Source organism: Sprattus sprattus (assembly GCF_963457725.1).
Source record: "Sprattus sprattus genome assembly, chromosome: 1".
NCBI lineage: Eukaryota > Metazoa > Chordata > Actinopteri > Clupeiformes > Clupeidae > Sprattus > Sprattus sprattus.
Window position 1 is genome coordinate 7745787 of NC_137920.1, and position 23652 is coordinate 7769438.

The 23652-nt window shown below is 42.5% G+C and overlaps 1 protein-coding gene across 1 annotated transcript in view; it reads left to right on the forward strand.

The window, feature by feature from the left end:
• Nucleotides 1-7163: 7163 nt before the first annotated feature.
• The window catches only part of LOC308371600 (uncharacterized protein), a gene marked incomplete at its 3' end in the record, with an annotated part of 17278 nt that continues 789 nt past the window's right edge, over nucleotides 7164-23652 (forward strand). Inside the window, exons 1-6 of the mRNA XM_080846566.1 lie at nucleotides 7164-7180; nucleotides 7712-8019; nucleotides 10787-10884; nucleotides 15132-15231; nucleotides 15362-15493; nucleotides 20606-21986. Of these exons, the coding sequence (XP_080702692.1) occupies nucleotides 7743-8019; nucleotides 10787-10884; nucleotides 15132-15231; nucleotides 15362-15493; nucleotides 20606-21986 (1988 nt within the window). The 5' untranslated portion in view covers nucleotides 7164-7180; nucleotides 7712-7742. The remainder of the gene's footprint in view (nucleotides 7181-7711; nucleotides 8020-10786; nucleotides 10885-15131; nucleotides 15232-15361; nucleotides 15494-20605; nucleotides 21987-23652) is intronic.

The following is a 23652-nucleotide window of genomic DNA, read 5'->3' on the forward strand; positions in this document are numbered from 1 at the left end:
ACAGTCAAGCCACCTTTGAAAGACATAGAACGTTTCCCTACATTTTTCAGTAACGTGGTGGTAACATCGGTGTCTTTTGTAATCAAATTAGGGTTGCCACCTCTCCCGGTTTTACCGGGATTGTCCTTCTTTTTTGTAGCCTGTCCCGGAAAATTTCAAAATTCTCCCGGGACACGGAATGTCCCGGTTTTTCATGGGCTTTGCTTTGTCAACATGAACATTCCTGATCATAAAATATATTTTCCTGCGTCCATACACTCAAAATATGCGTTGTATCTCATTATGCTCAATCTCTCTCTCCTGCGCAGACTGCACGGCCACTAGGTGTGTGACGTTGCATAGCCAATCTCGCTCGCGCATTAATTCAACTGATGCTTGCTATCGGAGGGCGTGTGAAAGAGGTTGAATCGCTTGCTGCACGTTACTGTAGGTTGTGCTGAATAGAAACAACGTTGACATGGGAGGGGAGACTGAGGACGAGGATGGCACTACTGGAACTGACAGGCCAGTTAAAAAAGAAAATTTAAGGTAACACTTGTTTTAATAATGATTGGATGAAAAAAGGAAATTTCTCCAAGTGGCTAAAACCACACCAGGCGATCCACTTTCTGCTACATGTTACCTATGCTCAGTTAAGATTCTCGTTAAGCATGAAGTGAAATCTGCTTCGGATGAACATGCTTAAACAAAAAAACATCAGAATCGTGTTCAAGTTACCAGACAAACCAAGGCAATTTCATTCATGATTATAAAATATTCAGCAGACAAAGTTACTGTTGCCGAATTAACAGCTAGGCCTACTTATCATGGTGTGCGACATGGTTACAGCTACCTGTCAAGTGTCACTGATGCAGCAAAGGGAAACACACAGTGTGAATGGAAGACCAGGTAAGAAAATGATTACATCAAGAAGGCCTATATGACAGATGCATTAAGCGTTATAGGCTATGTGATGCCAAAGTATGATAAAGGCAACTCTAATGTCATCCCTCATGTGTTTAGCTGAGAGGTAGAGAAGACAAGCACAAGCAATGCACACACCAGTATCTAAGGAACTAGGTAAGCTGTTTCAACTCATGAGATTGCTTTATGTTTAAAATATTGGTGGGCCCAGGGATGGATTGGACGAACAAGCATACTGGGCCAGGGCCCCCATGAGTTCAGGGGGCCCCTAAGCCAGAGCCTCTGCATGAAGTCACTGTAATTAACTATTAAGTGTACCTGCGCTGTGTTAGCAAATGTACTGTATATGTGCACTATATATCCTGTTGAGGTACAGGTGAATTAAGTTATTGTGCTGTTGAACAAAAAAAATGTCAATGTCAATTCAATGTAAGGTTTTGCACAAGAATGTTTTTTTGGGGCGCGAAGAGTGGGGGGCCTTTTACACGGCCAGGCCCAGGGGCCCATGGTTTCATAATCCGTCCATGGGTGGGCCGTGGTATGTCGTGTCATCAATATGTCCAGGTTTTTTGTCAGACAGTGGCAACCCTATGTATGATTTAGCTGAAACTATACAGTTATCTTGCCTTTGCCAGTTGAAAGTAGACCTAGTGCAATATAATGTTTCTACAACTGTCAAAAGAGACTACAAGAAAGAGTGAATTCCAGCATCCTGACTTCTGACTACATTCTAAAATGGGACACAGCATTTGAGACAAGTTTATAGCTAAGTTAAACACATCCAAACCTTAGAACTGTTTACATATCCACTAGAGTACAGTAAAGATCAAATTATTTAACTGAATTGTGCTGCTGAGCTGCTTTGCCAATTAGCGACTGGCTTCACTGTCTGTCGCGACGCTGCTTCACCGTCGGCTGCTTTTCTGCTACACGGCTTGTCTTCATTTTGCTCAGTGACCGTTGGTGCTGAGCTGAACCGGAGACGGTTTAAATATTAAGATAGCTGATAAAAACGAGTGGGAAAATAAGGCGCTAGCTGCACTAAATGTGTACCGTAGCTGTTTAGTGTTAAAATGCCCACGCTTTTTGCACCCCGAAGTTAAAAACATTTAACTAATCTACTGAGGCCGTGGAGCATTTTACTCCCCTGCAATCCCCAACTACGGTCAGACAGACAACGGAACAAACGGAATGAAAAAGATACACATTACACACGCTATGCTTTAATAAAACTCACGTTTTATGATACACCAACGGAGGCACAACAGACAAATCTTACCATTGAAGATCTTTTTGTACGTCAACGTTCGTTATGAAACTATACATCCAACCATTGAGAGTTGTATCAATCATATTTCATTAAAACTTCACACTTCTTACATTGGACATATCCAACAGCCTTATTAGAATCTGCATCGTCTATTAAGCAGGAATATCTCCATACAGTAGATTTCCCTTCGTTTAGTATCATTTTAAACTCTCCATATGACAGTTTCTCTTTAACTTGCGCGAGTGTTAATGTGCCTATGGACCAAACCATATTTAAAAAAAGGGGGTTATTGCTCGGAAAAAAGAATATTTTTTAAAACATTTTGCTTGATTTTTTCGCTTTGTTTTAACTCTGATGCATTAGTATGAACATAAGATATGCCTATACATAATAATTTAGTCATAGAAAGGGAAGCTTACATAATAGGCTACTGGGGTTTTTGTGGGCCCCTATAACTGTCCCCACCTTTCACCCCTTTACAACGGCCCTGTCGGCAGGACAGAACAGTTGATTCGGGCAAGAATGGAGGAGGTGGTGTGTGTATCCTAATCAACAACCAGTGGATCCGAAAAAAAAATCGTCCGGCTGCTCACCTGACCTCAAATATCTAACGGTCAAGTGCAGACCATTCTACCTGCCCAGGGAATTCTCTGCAGTCGCTGTTTACGTTCCACCCCAAGCTGACACCTTCGGTCACATCCCACGCCTTCGCCTGCTTCGTGTTTGTCATGTCCTGGTACATGTCATGAGACTCCTGGCTATCCCTAGCGCCAATGTAAGTGGCAGCTTTTTCATGTAGCTCTGGTGTTTTGTATTCATGTATGTATTGTTTGGGAGTTGTATGTGCTTATGTACTGAGGTGTGTTTTATACTGTTCCCACACTGTACTCCTCTAGGAGCATAGGCTGGGTGTTGTCTTTTCTCTCCTACCCTCCCCAATGTTATGCTGTATTTCTTCCCTATCTTTAGCCAGTTTCACTCTGGCAGGGGGACTGCCAATGGAAACTAGCCTTTTGTCTACAATTGGATGCATTTACATTTTAATGTTTTGATGGAAATTGATATAGTCATATAATTACCATTGCATACATGTATGCTCTTGTGTGTGTGTGTGTGTGCCATGTGTATTCACAGTCTGGCCTCACCCTCACTCATGGCCCATGTAATACACATCACCTTCTTACCAGGGTTCCTTTGGGTATGCATGTTCTGGAACATTCCGTGGGGGGGTGGTGGTCACCTCAGACCTTTGATTCACCTTGTGGTTCTATTGTCTGAAGTTTACTAAAAGATTGGCTCAGTTATTGTTATATCAGTTTATTAATGTACACTGTCCCTCTTCATCAAATAAACAAATCAAATCAAATCAAATCAAATCAAATCAAATCAAATCAAATCAAATCAAATCAAATCAAATCAAATCAAATCAAATCAAATCAAATCAAATCCAAATGTATTGTGTTGTGCTGCTCTGCGTCGCATTCCAGGATCTCCTGCATGTATTGCGTTGTGCTGATCTGCGTCGCATTCCAGGATCTCCTGCATGTATTGCGTTGTGCTGATCTGCGTCGCCCTCCAGGATCTCCTGCATTTATTGAGTTGTGCTGATCTGCGTCGCATTCCAGGATCTCCTGCATGTATTGCGTTGTGCTGATATGCGTCGCATTCCAGGATCTCCGGCATTTATTGCGTTGTGCTGCTCTGGGTTGCCCTTGACGATCTCCTCCAGAAAGAGAACCATCTCCTCGGGCGGATCTCTCTCTGAGCGGCACGATCCTCTTCTGCTCTGGCTTTTTTCTCTTCCTTTGCCTTCTTTTTCTCTTCCATTTCTTTCTTTTTCTCTTCCATTTCTTTCTTTTTCTCTTCCATTTTTTTAACTTTCTTTTTCTCTTCAATTGCTTTCTTTTTCTCTTCCATTGCTTTCTTTTCTTCTTCCATTGCTTTCTTTTTCTCTTCCATTTCTTTCTTTTTCTCTTCCATTGCTTTCTTTTTTTCCATTTTTTTAGCTTTATTTTTCTCTTCAATTGCTTTATTTTTCTCTTCCATTGCTTTCTTTTCTTCTTCCTTTTCTTTCTTTTTCTCTTCCTTTGCTCTGTTTTCCTCCAGTTTTTCAACTTTCTTTTTCTCTTCTTTTACTTTCTTTTTCTCTTCGATTGCTTTCTTTTTCTCTATTTTTTCATCCTCCTCTTTGTCCTCAGCCTGCAGCCTCTTAAGCTCTTTCCACTCAGCCTTCATGATTGTCTTATACATCTCCTCAAACTCCTTGGTCTTTATGGCTGCAGCTGCCCTGATTTTCTCTTCCTCTTTTGCTTTCTCTGCCCTGAGTCGTTTCATTATCTGCCCAGCTTTTTGTTCAATCTTGAGCTGCAGTTTGTGGTTCTGCTTAATGATCTTCTCAATTTCCTTGTGGCGGTAGAAGGTCTTAGAACAATAAAAGGCATAATAGTTCAATGATTTTAATACTCAATACAAGCAGTTTAATTATAACTTTTTTGTGTGATGAGGTACCTGGTAACTATCATTGAGGCAAGCCTTGTTATTCTGGAGCTTCCTCCATTCCTCCCTCAGCATCCAGGTTCTGAAAACCAGAGGGGCACCCTCTTTCCTACCGGTCTCTTGGGTTGAGGCGTTATACTCCTTAGGACCACACACACGCACGCACGCACGCACGCACGCGCACACACACACACACACACACACACTAGTCAGGGTGTCATGTGTAAGGTGTGTCTGTGTGTGTGGGTGTCACGTGTAAGGTGGGTGGGTGTGTGTGTGTGGGTGTCATGTGTAAGGTGTGTGTGTCTGTGTGTGTCATGTGTAAGGACAGGGGCCACGTCTTACCATCCACTTGCCAGCTTGGTGCTTAAGCTCCTTCATCAGCTTCTGTTTGTTGAGGACTGTCGTCACTGCTGTTGTCAGGGTGGCGTTCTCCATCTTCTCGGTCCACCTGTGTAAGTTGGCAGCGTCGGCAATAAATTCCTCTGTCTCCTCTGACCTCCTCTTGTCGTAGGCATCGTCTTCCTTCAGCTCTAGAAGAAACCGCAGTCTCCTTTGCTCCTGCTCCAGGGAATACCTTTTGTCTCTCATCTTCTCCTTCTCGTCTGTCACCCTCTCTACCTCGCGCTTCATGATGGAGAGGGAGTCACGGCATTTCTCCTGCTCTTCGACTCTCACAGTCTTTGCAGCTGCTTCAAGCCTCTGAGTCTCCTTCTGCCTCTCTTCTCTCTCAGACTTGATGGTGGCCTCCAGTGTCACCTGGTCCTGCAGCATCTTCTCCATGGTCATCCTCATGGCCTGCTCTTTATGCCCGGTCTCCTCCGCCATGTCAGCAAATACCACCTCCAGCTCCCTTGCCAAGCTCTCGCTTATGTCTGACCTCAAAGCCTCACCAAGGCGATTCATTATGGAAATCTTGAGAAAATTAAAAAGTCAAATATTATTATCTTATTTAGTAATTTAATTACTTATAAAGACTTTCTGTGGCCATCTCAATCAATGGATTCATTCATCTCTGAATAGCAGATTTATTATTTTACAATTAACCACCCGTATTTTACATACAAAAAAACGTACAGGCATTCATTTGATATTTCCCCATACTGTAGCCTATGTGTATTTGAGAAATTAAATCCTGCTTAAATAAGTCTTGCTAGGTATTTAATGTGAACTACCTGTCAAAAGATGATCTAATCTCTCGTAGTCCTGATGAAATGCTATACTGATCCGATGTGCTTTGGTTCCGTCGTGAGTATGTGCTCAAAAAGATGATCTAATCTCTCGTAGTCCTGATCCGATGTGCTTCCGTTCCGTCGTGAATATGTGCTCAAAATGATGATCAATCTCCTACCTGCGCTTTTAGTCAAACGTGACGCAAACGTAGAACGTGACGCAACAATAGCCTGTTGCACGCTCGCATCAATCCAATCATTCTAAATGTACAGGTTTGCGTTATAGAAGTAGGAACGTTACCGTCCATGTTATTATTATACTAGTTATTATTATTAATACGAATAATAATAATAATAATAATAATAATAATAATAATAATAAACGTTATTTGTAAAGCACCTTTCATACAAACCAATGCAGCTCAAAGTGCTTAACAGCAAATCAATGACGTGCACAAAGAAATTACATGCACAGTGATACACAAAAAATATACATCAAATAAACATAAAGACTAGATATGCTAAGTGATGGTCATTAAATATCACAAAAACCTGTCTTTTTCAACACCACACTAATACCTTGGTTTCATGGGCGAGGATGAGCGCTTAACCTGCAACCATGCCATCAGTTTGTTGAATGAATAATTCCATGAATAATAACTAGCCTGTAGGTTAAAGGGTCCATACATGATTTCAAGATATTTTGGCAACATCACTACATGTTACATAAAGTATTATTACTCTCACTTTCACGATATTGTATTGTCTAAAACTATTACAAAGTTGTGCGATATCGTTGTACAGTAGCATTGCAGAACGGCACGGTACAGCGTCATTGTAGAGTATCGTTGTGAGTCCTGTGTATAGAAGCGGAGATAGGACACAACACATCACACAGAAAACTGTATTTCATTTGTCAAGTTCATTTTTATTTAGTGGTTGCAACGATAAAGCATCTTTGTAGCCTTTCGTGAAAGGATTCAGTTTGACAGGTGGAACGATGTCAAACCAACAGGAACTCGGTGCTGCAAGGTACACCTCGCTGCCCTTCTAAATCAGGTGCCATGGTGTATAGCCTTTTGGTTTTGAGGATGTTCAATGTTTTAGGATGTGGACAATTTAGGCTGGAGGATCTGCCAAACAAAGTACTTTGGGACACATTTGTATTCCAATTGTTATCATTTTTCAACGACTAAAACCGAATAAGAGATTCCTGAAGTCACACTCCTGTCCAGGCCGTGGCAGTAATACATCATTTTCTGTCTGGTTTGCCAACTACCGGAAGTACACAAGTAAAAACATTTCAGAGGAATCTGAGAATCCACGGGAGATGTTTACGGTGTGTTGCCGAAGTTCCTTCTGTAAAGACCGCTTCGTCTTCATATTTGCTGTGATGAACACTGCTTTACGTAAACATTTACTTAACAGATCTTTATGTGCTAACTAATTTGAAGTACGTGTTAAGTCATACTTTGTGATCTAACGCTACTGTGGAAACTAACGAAGAAGGCTACGATTTCATGGGCATCTGTAGCCTTCTTCATTAGCTCGTACTCGGAAGATATTTATGTGCTAACTTATTTGAAGTCGGTTTTTAGTCACAGTATCATGACATCTTAGCCGTCTTCGTTAGATCCAACAGTACCCTTAGATCGCTAAGTTTTATAACATCTTAGCCTTCTTCATTAGCTCGTACTCTAATGTATCAGCCATAGACAACGGAGACCGCGACATTAGAAGTGAATTCCTCCGTGCGAAATGCGACGTGCCAGTTAGCTAGTTTATTTCTCTGGAACTTTGACAAAGATAAAAACATTGATTGACAGTCATTGTTTTTCTCTTTTCTTTGTGGTGTTCCCTGACTATATAGGAAACTGGATCATCTCTGGTCGGTTGATTACATGGATCTCGGGCTGCCTCCGAGACCTGGCTGTGATGAAACACACCAGGTACCCCTGAGACTGAGAGTGAAAGAAGAGGACATAAAAGAAGAGGAATATGGACATATGATTACATGCCAAGATGAAGAAGAGAAGCCCATTGCAGATCTTCACTGTAAAACGGAATTAGACTTCACAGAGTCACTAAGCTCCACTTATAATGACACACTACAGACATTGGAGGTAAAAGTGAAGAAAGAAGAGGATGAGCAGGAACATAACGATTGTCTTCTGGAAAGTAAGTATTTCAGACTGATGCACTGAAGAGCTGTGTTCCATGGTCAATTAATGATTATGTATTGATCTATCTACCTATTGTGATGTGTATTGAGACCAACACAATTCTGTCAATGGGCTGGCATTCAAATATTGTGTGTTTTTAAATATTTTCTTCTGGAAAGTAAGTATTTCAGACTGATGCACTAAGAGCTGTGTTCCATGGTCAATTAAGTAAGGGATAACGGCCGACGAGCTGTCCAGTTCTACGAAGTTAATGGACGCTGCGGGGCAAAGAACACCACGACGCGGAGCGGAGTGGTGTTGGTCCGCAGAAGTCCATTAACTTCGTAGAACTGGACAGCTCGGAGGCCGTTATCCCGCTTATCTCCCGTTTACAACATCCAAAAATGTTTTTATTATTATTATTTAGAATTTCCTTTATCTTTAGGAAATGTAATATGCATAATAACCTGATGAATTCTTGATTTGAAGCCTAGTGCTCCCGTTAGAGAAAGTAGTGCGTGGAACTGGACCTTTAGTTTCCCCGGGCGTTGCTGCAAAGTGACACTCATGAGCTCACCTCTGTAAGTAAACGGACACACGGACACAGGTATTGTTCATAAGGTTTTACTATTTACAGTTGAACTCCACGTTTCCGTTGATGGTGAAGTTGGACAGAGCAACAGGGAGGTCAAGTTTAGTAATTTTGGTCGAAGGCTCACAATCGAGCCGGCTAGTTAGCCGTGAGCTACCATCTGTTTCGATGGGGTTTTTTTCTAAGCGCTAACAGCCGCCTACAAATAATATTAGAGACTTTCAGTTAAGAATTACAATATTCTACAACATTCGTGTAGAACATAAACAACTAACCGAGTCAATTTAGACATATAAAAAGTCGTGTAGACAGCTTAATTGACATAAAACATTGCCCACTAACTTGTCCCAACACGCCGCCATCTTGGTTCAAATTATCCTAGCTGTCAAAAAATAAACGTTACGTTGGTTGTCAATGGTAACCATTCAAGAGCATTGATATGGAACGGCGATTTAACGTTTCTACTGGAACTACGTCCAAGGTGTCCGGTTATACGAACTTAATGTACACCCCATTAGCCAATCAGAAAACAGTATTTCGTTCCAGAGGGAGATAATGATTATGTATTGATCTATCTACCTATTGTGATGTGTATTAGGACCAACACAATTCTGTCAATGGGCTGGCATTCAAATATTGTGTGTTTTTAAATATTTTCGTCTGGTACCTTTCAATTTCCAGGTGTTAATGCAAGATAGATTTAATAGGATATAGAATTTAGATTTGTGTTTCTTAAAAAATGTGTTGATCTGGCTTTGTTGATAGGGAAGTTGTGGACAGATATGGCTGTTGAATGAAGTGCTCAGGTTGTTGCCCAACCCTACTTTACCAAAAACAAACATCCATCTAATACATGGGTACTTAACAGTGACGTGCGGTGAAGTACTACTCAATAGGCGGACCACGGTCCGCATCCGGACCCAGACGCAATCAAATGTGGACTGAAGCCAAAAACAGTAGTAGGAGTTTTTGTTTCACACAGTGAGAGGACAGTGGACATCAGAGAAGCGTTGCAGGTCTTTAAGGAATGGAACCCTGAGTGGAACCCCTCCCACTTTATGGTGGATTTCTGCCAAGCAGAAATTGGTGCCCTGGAAGCAGAGTTCCCAGGTGTTGAAAACAACAGGCCAGACAGGGAGAAGGAGGGAGGAAGAGGGAGATGGGAGGAGGGACAAGGGAGTGGTAAAGAGAATAAGAGATAAAGAAGGAAGGAGGGAGGAAGAGAGAGATGGGAGGAGCGAAAAGGGAGTGGTAGAGGAGAGATAAAGTAGAGAGGGAGGTAGAGAGAGATCAATAGAGAGCTGGTAGCAAATAAGGGTAATGCGGTCAAAGACATTGCTTGCAGACATACATGTACAGTGTCCTGTATTGCCACATTCATATATGTACATACAGTTGTGGGTCTGCCTCATGAAAATGGTGAAAAACAAATACTGGCGCGCACTCACTAATGAACACTCACATCAGTGCCTCCGCCTGGCCTTCACACCTTTACATTTAAACCACAAACCACTCGTTAAGTTTTTGTTTGAGTTATTTTTGGGGATTTTGACCGTCACTGTTCCGGACATAATTAATGCACATGTATGTGATGTGCATGTGCGCCCCTGTCCAAACATAGAGGATGCTGCCTGATGTTGAGTGACTGGTTGGGTAATGATGACATTAGAGATTACATGTACATTCAGTCATTTAGCAGAGGCTTTTGTCCAAAGCGACGTACAAGGGAGAGAACAGTCAAGCTACGAGCAATAGAACCTGGTGTAACAATAAATACTACTTTACATAAGAAATATAAAAAAAACTAAGTAGAAAAGAAAAAGAAGTGCAGGAATGTAACTGCTGTAATTGCAAGTTAGGCACTTAGCGAAGTGCCAGTTAGGACAGGAGGTGCTCTCTGAAGAGTTGGGTCTTCAAAAGCTTCTTAAAGGTAGAGAGGGACGCCCCTGCTCTGGTAGTGCTAGGCAGTTCATTCTACCATCTAGATCATATATCTGTGTTCTTCTACAGTTTGTTCAACACAATTCTGTCACTATTTCCTGTACACTGCTTTCATTCCCATGTCTGATCCATGTGATTCCTTTTAGTCATCCTCTACTACTGCTTAGCAATCACTCTTTGCATTTTCTTGTGGAAATGCATCTGTAATTAAGACACAGACTTTAGTTGATGATGTTTTCTCCTCCTCCAGCCTCTCGTGCCTTCACATCTCCCTCAGGAACCCCAGCTGAGTCCAGAGTCGGCTCCGTGAGGCGCAGCCAGCGTCAAGCTCCTGTCCTGCCGTCTCAGGTGAATAGCAAGACTGTTTTGGCCATTACGATAAATAGGAAAGGATTGTATGCTTAAATACATAAAGGGATAATAACCTTGACTGGAGGCAGGTGTGTGTGTGTGTGTGTGTGTGTGTGTGTGTGAGTGAACTGGTGGTGGCCATCGAGGAAAAACTGTCCTTTAGTCGTGTGGTCCTAGTTGTTGGGGTTGCTCCGTCTGACAGAGGCAGTGTGTGTGTGTAAACAGGTGGTGGTCGGTACAAAAACTCCAGATACAGAGCCATCATGTTTCAATGATCTAGTTACTACTCTCAATACAATATAAAAGACAGCACTTGACTCTGTAGCACCATTGAAACTAAAAAAGGTTTTAGCCAAACAAACAAAAAGCTCCATGGAGAAATGAGGACATGATTCAACTTAAGAGATCTTGCAGAAGGTCTGAGTGTTATTAGGGAATGACTCTCGATAGCAGCTATCAGACAACAATATAACCATAGTCTAGGGGTAGGCTATATCTGGATCCCGCTGTCTACCGGAGAACCTCCCGTAATATATTTGCATTGCATAAGGCCCAAATACATGTGTCAATTTAACCCACCCAAATCGCGTTTAAGCCGGTAAAAGCTCGTAATTCGCTTATAATTCCCTCCTGTAGCAGTCGACAATCTGGACCGGCGAAACACATTTGTTGAGTGCCAAAGGAAGACCATCAAATGGTACCGGAAACTGTTTTTTTATGTTCTCGACGTGGCTGTTTTCAATAGCTATATTGTCCACCCTAAGCTGACAGGGCAGGATGTGACTCACCCCCGGTTCAGGGAGAACCTGGTGCACCAGCTGCTGGAGGAGTTCCACACTGCCAGAAGGGCCTCATGTGGTGGACGGCCAACTCTGGACACTCCACTCCGACTCTCTGCTCGCCACTTCCCAACACTGGTGACACAGACAGCTCAGCAGGGCAGTGGAACCAGGCGACGTTGCAGGGTCTGCCAGAGGACATCAAGGCGTCCCCAAGTGAGGAAGGCCACAAAGTACATTTGTGGCCCCTGTGACGTCCCACTGTGTGCGACTCCTTGTTTCGAGGAGTACCACACCCTCAAACATTTTTGACTTCACTGTCTGAAAAAAAAAAAAAAAAGACAAGTTAATGTACACTGTTCACTTGTTCATGTTCATTTGTTCGTGTGTGTGTGTGTGTGTGTGTGTGTGTGTGTGTGTGTGTGTGTGTGTGCGCGTGTATGTACGTGCGTGTGTGTGTGCATACCTACATCTTGGGTCTATCAATAAATGTTCTGGTTTTTCAAATCAATTATTTTGCTCTGGGAAATAATTAATTAGTGTGCTTGCCCGAAGGGAAGCACACTATTGTTCTTCGTTTTTTACTATTTTTTTTATTCTAGTAGTTTTTCTTGCAGCTAACTACTCCTCGCCCGATTGAGATAGAGACGCCGTTCAAACACCAAAACGTCCGGCCCGATCCGGTGCAAGTTGCTATGACTTTTCGTGGCGGTACTCCTTGCCACTCCTTTTTTATTCCTCTTTTTCCATCACCTTTTTTCTCCATAGACTTGCATGGCAGAACTTTGAGGCATTATGACATCATAATAGGCTCATTAAACTGGCTTGCACCTGTGATTCACTGACAACTCTCACTGACACCTGCGCACGGTTCCTCTTCTCTCTCTGTCCCTCTCCATTCAACTGTATAACTAGGAATATTAAGAGACACCTTCCATACCAGGGCTCTACTCACTCATGCATACTCACTCATGTTTACTCACTCGTGCATACTCACTCATGCATACTCACTCGTGCATACTCACTCATGCATACTTACTCATGCATACTTACTCATGCATACTCACTCATGTTTACTCACTCATGCGTACTCACTCATGCGTACTCACTCATGCGTACTCACTCATGCATACTCACTCATGCATACTCACTCATGTTTACTCACTCGTGCATACTCACTCATGTTTACTCACTCATGCATACTCACTCATGCATACTCACTCATGCATACTCACTCGTGCATACTCACTCATGTTTACTCACTCATGCATACTCACTCATGCATACTCATTTGTGCATGCTCATCCAGCAGGGAGAGCTGGAGAGCTGACACCTGCCCCAATTCCAAGGCACTTGTTCTCTCGGTCATGGCCGCAACAGAGCAAGCACACTCTCGCAGTTCGTTCACGAAACGCATTCTAGTTACTTTACACAGTTGTCACACTCTTTGTCATTTAGCATAACTTAACATTAGAAATACACTGATATGTGATACCTGTGCCTTCGGTGTCCATGAAAAACCATCCGTTCCTGTCCAAGACACTCCAGGCGGGCTTATGGAGGAGGGAGTGGAGCTGAAGGAATGAGGTGATGAAGAAATGAGGGGGGGGGGGGGGGATATATAAATACTGGAATGGTGTAGGTAAGGTGAGGAGGGGAGAGGAGAGGAGGGGTGAATAAATAATATAAATACTGGAGGGGTGTAGGTAAGGTGAGGAGGAGAGGAGAGGAGGAGAGAGGAGAGGACGGGTGAATAAATAATATAAATACTGGAGGGGTGTAGGTAAGGTGAGGAGGAGAGGAGAGGAGAGGAGGGGTGAATAAATAATATAAATACTGGAGGGATGTAGGTAAGGTGAGGAGAGGAGAGGAGGGGTGAATAAATAATATAAATACTGGAGGGGTGTAGGTAAGGTGAGGAGGAGAGGAGAGGACGGGTGAATAAATAATATAAATACTGGAGGGGTGTAGGTAAGGTGAGGAGGAGAGGAGAGGAGAGGAGGGGTGAATAAATAATATAAATACTGGAGGGGTGTAGGTAAGGTGAGGAGGAGAGGAGAGGAGAGGAGGGGTGAATAAATAATATAAATACTGGAGGGGTGTAGGTAAGGTGAGGAGGAGAGGAGAGGAGGGGTGAATAAATAATATAAATACTGGAGGAGTGTAGGTAAGGTGAGGGGGAGAGGAGAGGAGGGGGGAATAAATAATATAAATACTGGAGGGGTGTAGGTAAGGTGAGGAGTAGAGGAGGGGTGAATATCCAATCCTTCTTCCTATGACGTAATTTTGAGACAAATGTTTCGATAGGTGGCAGTGTTGTCCTCTGCCTTGTAGTCAGGTGGCTTAACAACGCGATCGTGACCGGGGTGATAAAAGCATGACATTTAATTCCCTTTCCTTTACGTCTGCTGCTGGTTAGTAACTACAGACAGCAGGAAAGGTTAACAAACGGAATGAAATAGCTACACATTACACACGCTATGCCTTAATAAAACCCATGTTACTCACATAATGGTTAACACTGTTACAGCACATAAATATTTGTTGCTACATCCAAACTATGCATCACCGTTGTCCCTCCCTGTACGTGCTCCAGCCGCACCATTTTACTAAAAGTTCTTGCAATGTGAATCATTACATTTAAATATGCTTATTGGCCTTTGATGTATCAACTATCACATTTGTTGCACCCGTCAGAATTCAGTAAAAGACGGAGCAAACACAGTTTTCTACCGCTGTTGAAGCACATACACGCGTAGACTCGTTTTCTTTCCGTCTGAGAGTGGTTATTCAAAGAAAATGTTAAGAACTATCTACTGATAGAAAGAAGGGAACTTTAAGCCACTACACTGCCTGTGCCCGATGCGGATCCACGTTGGTGTTGTTAGTAAACAAACAAGGTGGTAGCACATCTCCGTCGTCTTTGCGCATGCCCAACGCAAGGTAACCGGTTCAAATTTCGGTCCATGTATGCACGTACCGACAAGAGCTGTTTCCCTTAAAAAAAATCACACCTACTCGCTAAGACGATTCCGTGATTTGGGTTAAATTGGGTGGGTTAAATTGACACATGAACACATGGCCTATAGACTTGTTTGTCAGATGTGTTTGATGCTAGGTGTCTGTGGTGTGCCAGAGGAAGTTGCCAGCTTACCTTGTTATGAGGCTTGGCCAGCCCAGACGAATGGCCCTGCGCCGACTAGCCCTGTCGTAGCCGATAGGCGTTGGTAGTTCAAATAGGGAGGAAACAAAAGAAACAAACCCAAACTAAATGTCCGATAGGCAAAGAATTTCCCAGCAGGTGGGTTCACGGCGTGAGAGCTAGGCTGTCTCTCATTGCACCCAGGCTCAGCCAATGAGCAGCCTGGGTAAACCGGCACTCCCCCTGGTGTATGGGATGTGTACTGTCTAGGTAATGTTTGGTGATCAAACTCTCTGACAGAACTGGCTTCTGTTCCTCCTCAGGTTCCCAGAGCGGACTCGGACCAGGGTGGAGGGGGAGACCCTGTGGAGAGTGGAGATGGACAGGGAGGGAGAGAGCAAGACCCAACAGCAGAGAGACCAGGTGAGAGGGTTTACACAGGAGAGTGTATACACACACACACACACACACACACACACACACACACACACACACACAATAGAAGGTAGTTTGTTTGCTGTATGATTTTTTTTTGCGTGTGTGTGTGTGTCAGGTTTGTCGAAGAGAGAGTGGTTGAAACAGCAGAAAGACCAGTCGGACATCCTCAAGCGTGGAGGCAGCCTGCGAAAAAGACCCAGAGTGAGCTACGCAGATGAAGAGGAGCCCAACGATGAAGATCGCCCCTGTGAGCTGCCCTTACTGCTGCCTCTCTTTATCTCTTACACACACACACACACACACACACACTCACACACACACACACTCACACACACACACACACACACACACACACACACACACACACACACACACACACTGTGAGCTGCTCTGACTGCTGCCTATTCACCTCTTAACTCTCTCCATCCAAACATTGGGCCTCATTCTCGATCATGTTCTGAAATTATTCTGAAATGTTACTTTCACGACTTCGTAAAAACAACGTGAGGGAAACACTTCCGCCGCATTCCTGCACGCTTGAAAATGCGTTCATAAGCAGCCGAAGTCTCCTCAGCTGTGTTCCCCCAGATCAGTTTCTAAAATGTATCCGCGTTCTCATGAAAGTGGATTTGCATACATACACGCCCCGCCAGCTCCTTATTAGGGCACGCAACCGTTATCTTAACCGGTGCAGACATTGAGGTACTGCAGGATGAATATTGTCCATTCTATTCCAATATGGCTATTTAAACGCGATTGGGTTTAGTGTTTATTTATTTATTCACTTACATTTGCAGTGTTCTTGTACATTTACATTAACATTCAGTCATTTAGCAGACGCCTTTGTCCAAAGCGACGTACAAGGGAGAGAACAGTCAAGCTACGAGCAATAGAAACGTAGTGTAACAATAAATTACATAAGAAATAGAAAAACGAGGTAGAAAAGAAAAAAGTAGTGCAGGAATGCAACTGCTTCAAGTGCAAGTCAAGCACTAATCGCAGTGTCAGTTAGGAAGGGAGGTGCTCTCTGAAGAGCTGGGTCTTCAAAAGCTTCTTAAAGGTAGAGAGGGACGCGCCTGCTCTGGTAGTGCTAGCTAGGCAGTTCATTCCACCAACGTGGATCTACAAATGAGAATAGTCTGGATTAGCATTCTGGTGTAGTCCTTTTCTTTATTTAATGACATCACAATGCCTCGTAAAATTATGACTATAAATGTGAAACGCAATTGTTAATGATACAAATATTCTCGTATTTATTATAATTATAATTATTTTAATCCGAGGATGTCTGTAAAGTTGACGTGCATACTTCAACATACTGTTGTGAGTCTACTTTTTTTTAACCATGAATATTGTGAAAAAAACAAATACATGAGTGCACTCACTAATGAACACTTACATCAGTGCCTCCGCCTGGCCTTCACACCTTTTATGCCCAAGTTTAAACAACAAACAAGTGCCACCTTTCACACAAATAAGGCCAGACCACATCACCTTTAGTGCATACTTCGAACGTTTTTGTTATTTTTTGGGATTGGGTGAGCTGTTTGTTATTTTTTGGGATTGGGTGAGCTGTTTCTAATATAATGCAACAATCGTCTAGGATGCTGTGATGAATCAAATAAATCACTCCACCATTTCAAACCGTCAAAACACAACGCAGAGTAGCACCAGTTGGATCGTGAGAGAATGGGTTACATCTTTGGTTTCCATCCGACCGTGTTCTTTTCTTTGAAAGCCTCATTTCGTTTTCTTTAAACTAGGGATGCAAATGATTAATCGACTTTAGATTAATTGTCGATCAAGAGGTTGCTCGATCAAAATGTATTAATCACGATTAATCGCTAGAGGGCGCTAGTGCGAGAGACCGGTTGAAAACAAATGTTCTCTGTCTAATGCGGTATTGAAATACAATAGTTCCACTAGCTCACTCAGTTATCATTTGAACACCGTGCATGCTGCTGTCCTGCATGGCACCACCAGTTCACCTGGTCAACCTAAAATCACAGCTACACTGTATTATACCTTCTCTCGCTTACTGCCGCGAATTAAGGCTTATAGTCTTAAAACTCAGGTTAGCTATTAGCTCGTTAGCTGGCTAGCTCACTGAGACTTCATAGAGTTAGCTACCTAGCTTGTTAGCGGGCTAGCTCACCTTGCTATGAATGTGAATATCTCTGTCTACTCCCGCGCTAACGTGTGCCCGGGAGTTTGGCTCATGAGAGTTAGTAAGTAAGAGTTGAGTTGGCTATTTAGCTTGATAGCGGACTAGCTCACTCCGGCTTAATGATTAGATACCTAGCTCGTTAGCGGGCTAGCTTACCTTTGCCTGGTGGCTTGTTATTAAGAATGTAACTACTCTATCCCTCACTACCGTGAGCGCGAGTTAAACTTCAGAGAGTTGTGTTGGCTATTTAGCTTGTAATAGCCTAGATGCAGTTTCTTCATAATCTATAGGCTCAATAATATTCTGTTTGGCTCTATTTAATTTCTTCTATTCTTTTTTTTTATGTCTGTTTCAAATGCAAGAACTGAGCCAGTCCATAATTTAATTTTTTTTTTAATTAATGAATGGATTTTGTTATACCATTAAAAAAAACTTTTCTGCTTTCTTTTCCTAATGCATAATTACTTGAGGAATGTATAATAGAATAGAATTATCATAATGTAATGTAATATAATAATAACTCAACTATTTAGCTGATATTTTTAAAGGCCCTATTGAAGCACTGAAACTCAGGTGAAAAACGCCGCTTATCAATTAATCGAAAGTCGATCGATAAGAATATCAACTAATGATTAATGAATTAATCGATAATTTGCATCCCTACTCTAAACTGCTTAACCAAAAAGCTCTACCTTAGTCTCATCTGTCCACAGGACGGTCTCCCAGAATGATTTTGGCTTCCCCAAGAAAGTTTAGGCAAACTCCAGTCTGGCTTTTTTATGTCTCTGTGCCAGCAGTGGGGACCTCCTAGGTCTCCTACCATAGCATTCCATTTCATTCCAAAGGCGACGGATAGTGCGAGCTGACACTCAAGGTTAAGTCAACTTTGCTCCGCCACCATCATCCCCATACCAAAGAAAACATCAGTCACCTGCTTGAATGACTACCGCCCTGTAGCACTGACCTCCACCATTATGAAGTGCTTCAAGCGGCTAGTCAGAACCCATATCTGCTCTTCCCTTCCTAACACCCTGGACCCCTTTCTGTTTGCTTACCGCCCAAACCAATCAACGGATGATGCCATTGCCCTAGCAACACACACCACCCTCTCCCCCATGGAAAAGGGCAACACATATGTGAGGATGCTGTTTGTGGACTACAGCTCAGCAGTCAACACTATTGTGCCTGCCAAGCTCGTCCCGAAGCTCAGGAGCCTGGGTCTTAAAACACCCCTGTGCAACTGGATCCTGGACTTCCTGACGAACAGACCCCAGGTGGTGAGAATGGGCAACCGCACCTCCTCCTCACTGACCCTGAGTACCGGGGCCCCCCAGGGCTGTGCACTCAGTCCCCTCCTGTACTCCCTGTACCCGCAGGACTGTGAAGCAACACACAGTTCTAACATTATCCTAAAGTTTGCAGACGACACTACCATCCTGGGTCTCATCTCTAACAACGATGAGACCACTTATAGAGGTGATGTAAGGGGCTTGGCGGCATGGTGCCATGACAACAACCTGTCTCTCAACGTCTGCAAAACAAAGGAGATGATCGTGGACTTCAGGAGGCTGCAGAGGGGGGGGCCAGGACCCCATACACATCGAGGGAGCTGAAGTGGAGAGAGTCTCCAACTTCAAATTCCTCTGTGTATACATCAAGGATGACCTAACCTGGTCCATGCAGGCAGGCTCGGCAGTCAAAACTGCACAGAAGCGGCTATACTTCTTGAGGAGACTCAAGAAGTTTGGCATGTCTTCTAAAACACTTACGAACTTCTACAGATGATCAATTGAGAGCATCCTCTCAGGCTGCATATCTGCCTGGTATGGTAGCTGCTCCGCTGCCGACTGCAAGGCCCTGAAGACAGCGGAGCATATCACCGGCAGCCATCTCCCCTCCGTGCAAGGCATCTATAACACCAGATGCCTGAGGAAAGCACAAACAATTCTAAAGGACCACAGCCACCCAGGCCATGGGATATTCTCATTGCTGCCGTCTGGTAGACGCTACCGGAGCATCCGAACACGGACTACCAGACTAACAAACAGCTTTAACCCCAGGCTGTAAGGCTTCTGAATCAGCAACACTGATCCACTGAACTGTTGCCACTTACCCCCTGCTCCCCCATTCATACAATACACTTCCCACATATATTTGCACATATATATATATTTTTTTTAACTTAATTTAATAACCACAACTCACACTTGAAACTGCTTGTAGCCCTACCTATACTTAAATTGTTGTATGTTATATGCTATATGTCATATGTTATATGTTATATGTTTTTATTGAAATAGTGTATTAGAGTTATATGTTGTTCTTTAAATTGCTGTATGTTAATGTTATGTGTCATACGTTCTTATTGTTAAAGTGTTATAGAGTTATATGTGTTTTGTTTGGTAAATGTTACTTGTTATCTTTATGACATCTACTGCGTAGATGACGATGCTGGCCAAGTCCTAAGAAATTTGCTGTGCTGAAGGCAACAATAAACACTTTGACTTGACTTGAGTAAAGGAGCATTACATGCTTGAATTACTATTATTTCTAACAATTGTGAAAAAATGCCAATAATTTTCTCCGCCCCACTTTTGGAGGTTTGTGTGTAATCATGTCAGATTTGGCTTTTCTTGCCTGCTTGTTCCAATGCAGAAAAAATAAATCAACATGTGAACACCAAAACATTTGTAATTGCAACAATCTTCTAGGAGAAGTGGTACATTATCCGACAGAAGTGCAGGGGTGCCAATATTTTTGTCCATGACTGTATATATACTCAATAATTTGTTTTGATCTGTATGAAAGTTGAAAAAGAACAGTTGAAAAAAAAATATATACGTATATAAAAATGTCTGCACACAGTTGCTATAAGTAGTGGCAAGACCAATCAGAGAATTGATGTGGTTACTGTGCCAAATTGACGTGGTTACTATGCCAATTAGTGTGGTCACTATGCCAAATGGTGTGGTTAGTATGCCAAATGCTAGCACACAGTCAATGTGAGTAAGAAAATGTATTTGATTTTACTAGTGAAGGGGTTGAGCCAGAAAAGCAAGTTTAATGACCAATCTAACTCTTCTAGGTATATCAGAACATCCAAACAATGGAATATTTCCTCGTCAGGTAACAACGAATTGCTGCATTTAGAACATCTGTCTGTCATTCTAAATCCATATGAATCTCTTTCAGGTGCAGAACATTCAGATGGAACCCAACAGAAGCTCCATGGACAGAATGATGAACTCCACCAGCAACTCAATGAAAGGCCTTACCACTGCACAGTCTGCAGGGAGAGTTTCACGGTCCTGAGAGAACTCGAGGAACACCAGGAAACACACACTCTTAGTGTTAATCAAAAGCAGAACACTGGTGAGAAGCTTCATGTATGTGCCCAGTGTGGAAAAACATTTTCTTTTTACTCAAGGCTTCAAAGGCATATACTAGTACACACTGGAGAGAAGCCTCATAAATGTGCCCAGTGTGGAAGAGCATTTTCACAGATTTCAGAACTTAAAACACATATGTTAATACACACTGGAGAGAAGCCTCATAAATGTACCCAGTGTGGAAAAGCATATTCAACCTCCTCAGGTCTTCAAAGGCATATACTTATACACACTGGAGAGAAGCTTCATAAATGTGCCCAGTGTGGAAAAGCATTTTCACAGATTTCAAATCTTAAACAGCATATGTTAATACACACTGGAGAGAAGTCTCATAAATGTACGCAGTGTGGAAAAACATTTTCTTTTTACTCAACTCTTAAAACCCATATGTCAATACACACTGGAAAGAAGCCTCATGTATGTGCCCAGTGTGGAAAAGCATTTTCACAGACTTCAAATCTTCAAACCCATATGTTAATACACACTGGAGAGAAGCCTCATAAATGTACCCAGTGTGGAAAAGCATTTTCAACCTCCTCAGGTCTTCAAATGCATAAACGTATACACACTGGAGAGAAGCCTCATAAATGTGCCCAGTGTGGAAAAGCATTTTCACAGATTTCTAAACTTAAAACACATATGTTAATACACACTGGAGAGAAGCCTCATGAATGTACCCAGTGTGGAAAAGCATTTTCAACCTCCTCAGGTCTTCTAAGGCATATACTTATACACACTGGAGAGAAGCCTCATAAATGCGCCCAGTGTGGAAAAGCATTTTCACAGATTTCAAGACTTAAAACACATATGATCATACACACTGGAGAGACGCCTCATAAATGTACCCAGTGTGGAAAAACATTTACTTGTTCCTCAAGTCTTCAAACTCATATACTAATACACACTAGAAAGAAGCCTCATGTATGCGCTGAGTGTGGAGAAGCATTTTCACAGATTTCAAATCTTAATTCCCATATGCTGGTACACACTGGAGAGAAGTCTCATAAATGTGCCCAGTGTGGAAAAGCATTTTCACAGACTTCACATCTTAAAGCCCATATGTTAATACACACTGGAGAGAAGCCTCATAAATGTGCCCAGTGTGGGAAAACATTTGCACTCCATCATCATCTCAACAGACATATACTAATACACACTGGAGAGAAGTCTAATAAATGTGCCCAGTGTGGAAAAGCATTTACATGTTCCTCAAATCTTCAACGTCATATGGTAGTACACACTGGAGAGAAGTCTCATAAATGTGCTCAGCGTGGAAAAGCATTTGGAGACGTCTAAAGACACCATATGGAAACTGATGTGTAACACTTGTAAACATTTGTCAATCTGCTTCAAATTTGTACCACACTGCCAAGATGTTGGTGCATCAGGAAATGTTATTGTTAGTTTCCTATGGCATTCAAAACCCGGTGCTACACTGCAACATCAAAAAAACACTAGGCGTTTAATGTTTTTTTCTGACAAATGTTTAAGTTTTGTAAACTAAAATGACATAATAAAACACCTTAACTGATTGCATTGCATGGCCCAAGTGTCTTCTTTAATTTAAGCCATGAATGTTTATTATGCAATGTGTAAAACGATAAAATGTCTCACATTCAGCCCTATAGAACATGGGTGCACTCCAATCTGGCTTATTTAAGACTGCTATGAGCCTCAAATTCACGAGCTTAACTGCTGGTTTCTGTAAATGCAAAATTCACGAGCTTAACTGCTGTTTTCTGGAAAGTTAGAGAGAGAGGGAGCAGAGAGGGAGAGAGAGAAGGAGCCAGTGAAGGAGAGAGGGAGGGAGAGATCTGCTATTGTGTTATTGCCAGACAGGTTGCTCTCTCAATGACTGTTCTTAACTTCTCAGATCAAAGGCTTCTGTGCCAAGGTTGGTGAGTTTTCAAAGAAAATCCTTTGCTTGTGTAAGGAGTGCGAGTGTGTGTGTCTGAGTGTGGAGGTGTCATAAATGTTTAAAAGCAATCTTCTTTTTCCATCTGGAAACTTTTCTCTCTTCACACTCGCTTGGAATCCAGATGTGCAGTTTCTCTCCAAATCGTAGCATACTGGTATTTTGTGTTGCAGAGGGAAGGAAACATGATTCTGGACTTTCAGCAGACTGCGGTTTACTTCCTGTACTGGAACAGCATGCATTTACATTTTGTCATTTTAGCGGACACTTTTATCCAGAGCGACTTACAAGGATTTATTTTACATTTCCACTGATGCATATCAGGAGCAATTCAGGGTTCAGGGTCTTGCTCAAGGACACTTAGACAGGGAATCGAACTGACAACCTTCTGACAACTAACAGCTCACTCACATTGTTGCGTTGGAAGGCGTTGATGCGTCAGGGTTAACGCATCCCCATTCACTTTGAATGGGGTGACATCATCCTTTGCCGAACTGAATTGTGGCTCCGTTTGGTTCGCGTGCGTTGCGTTTCATGCTTTGCTTGCTGCAAGAGTTGAAGAATGTTCAACTTTTTGAGAGGCAATGCATGCGTCAGCCAATCAAATTCCCTTTCATGCATAACTGACAGCACAATCATATCCCGTATATGCTCACGTCTACAGAGAAAAAGAGAAGAAAAGAGTTCATATTCACACATATTAACACGAGGTCTATCACAAACTAGCAGCTGCCAACTGTATATACCTTACCTATACCTGTGTAAAGAATTCTGATATGAATAAACAACTAGTAGTCAATGTGCAAGCTGCCAATTGAATGGTGATTTAAGATACTCTATTGGGTTTATGTATTTGTAAATCTGACTCTAAAAGAGTCAATGCCTTACCAGCAACGAACCTCACCTCACCGCACGTCTTTGTGAGCAACCATAGC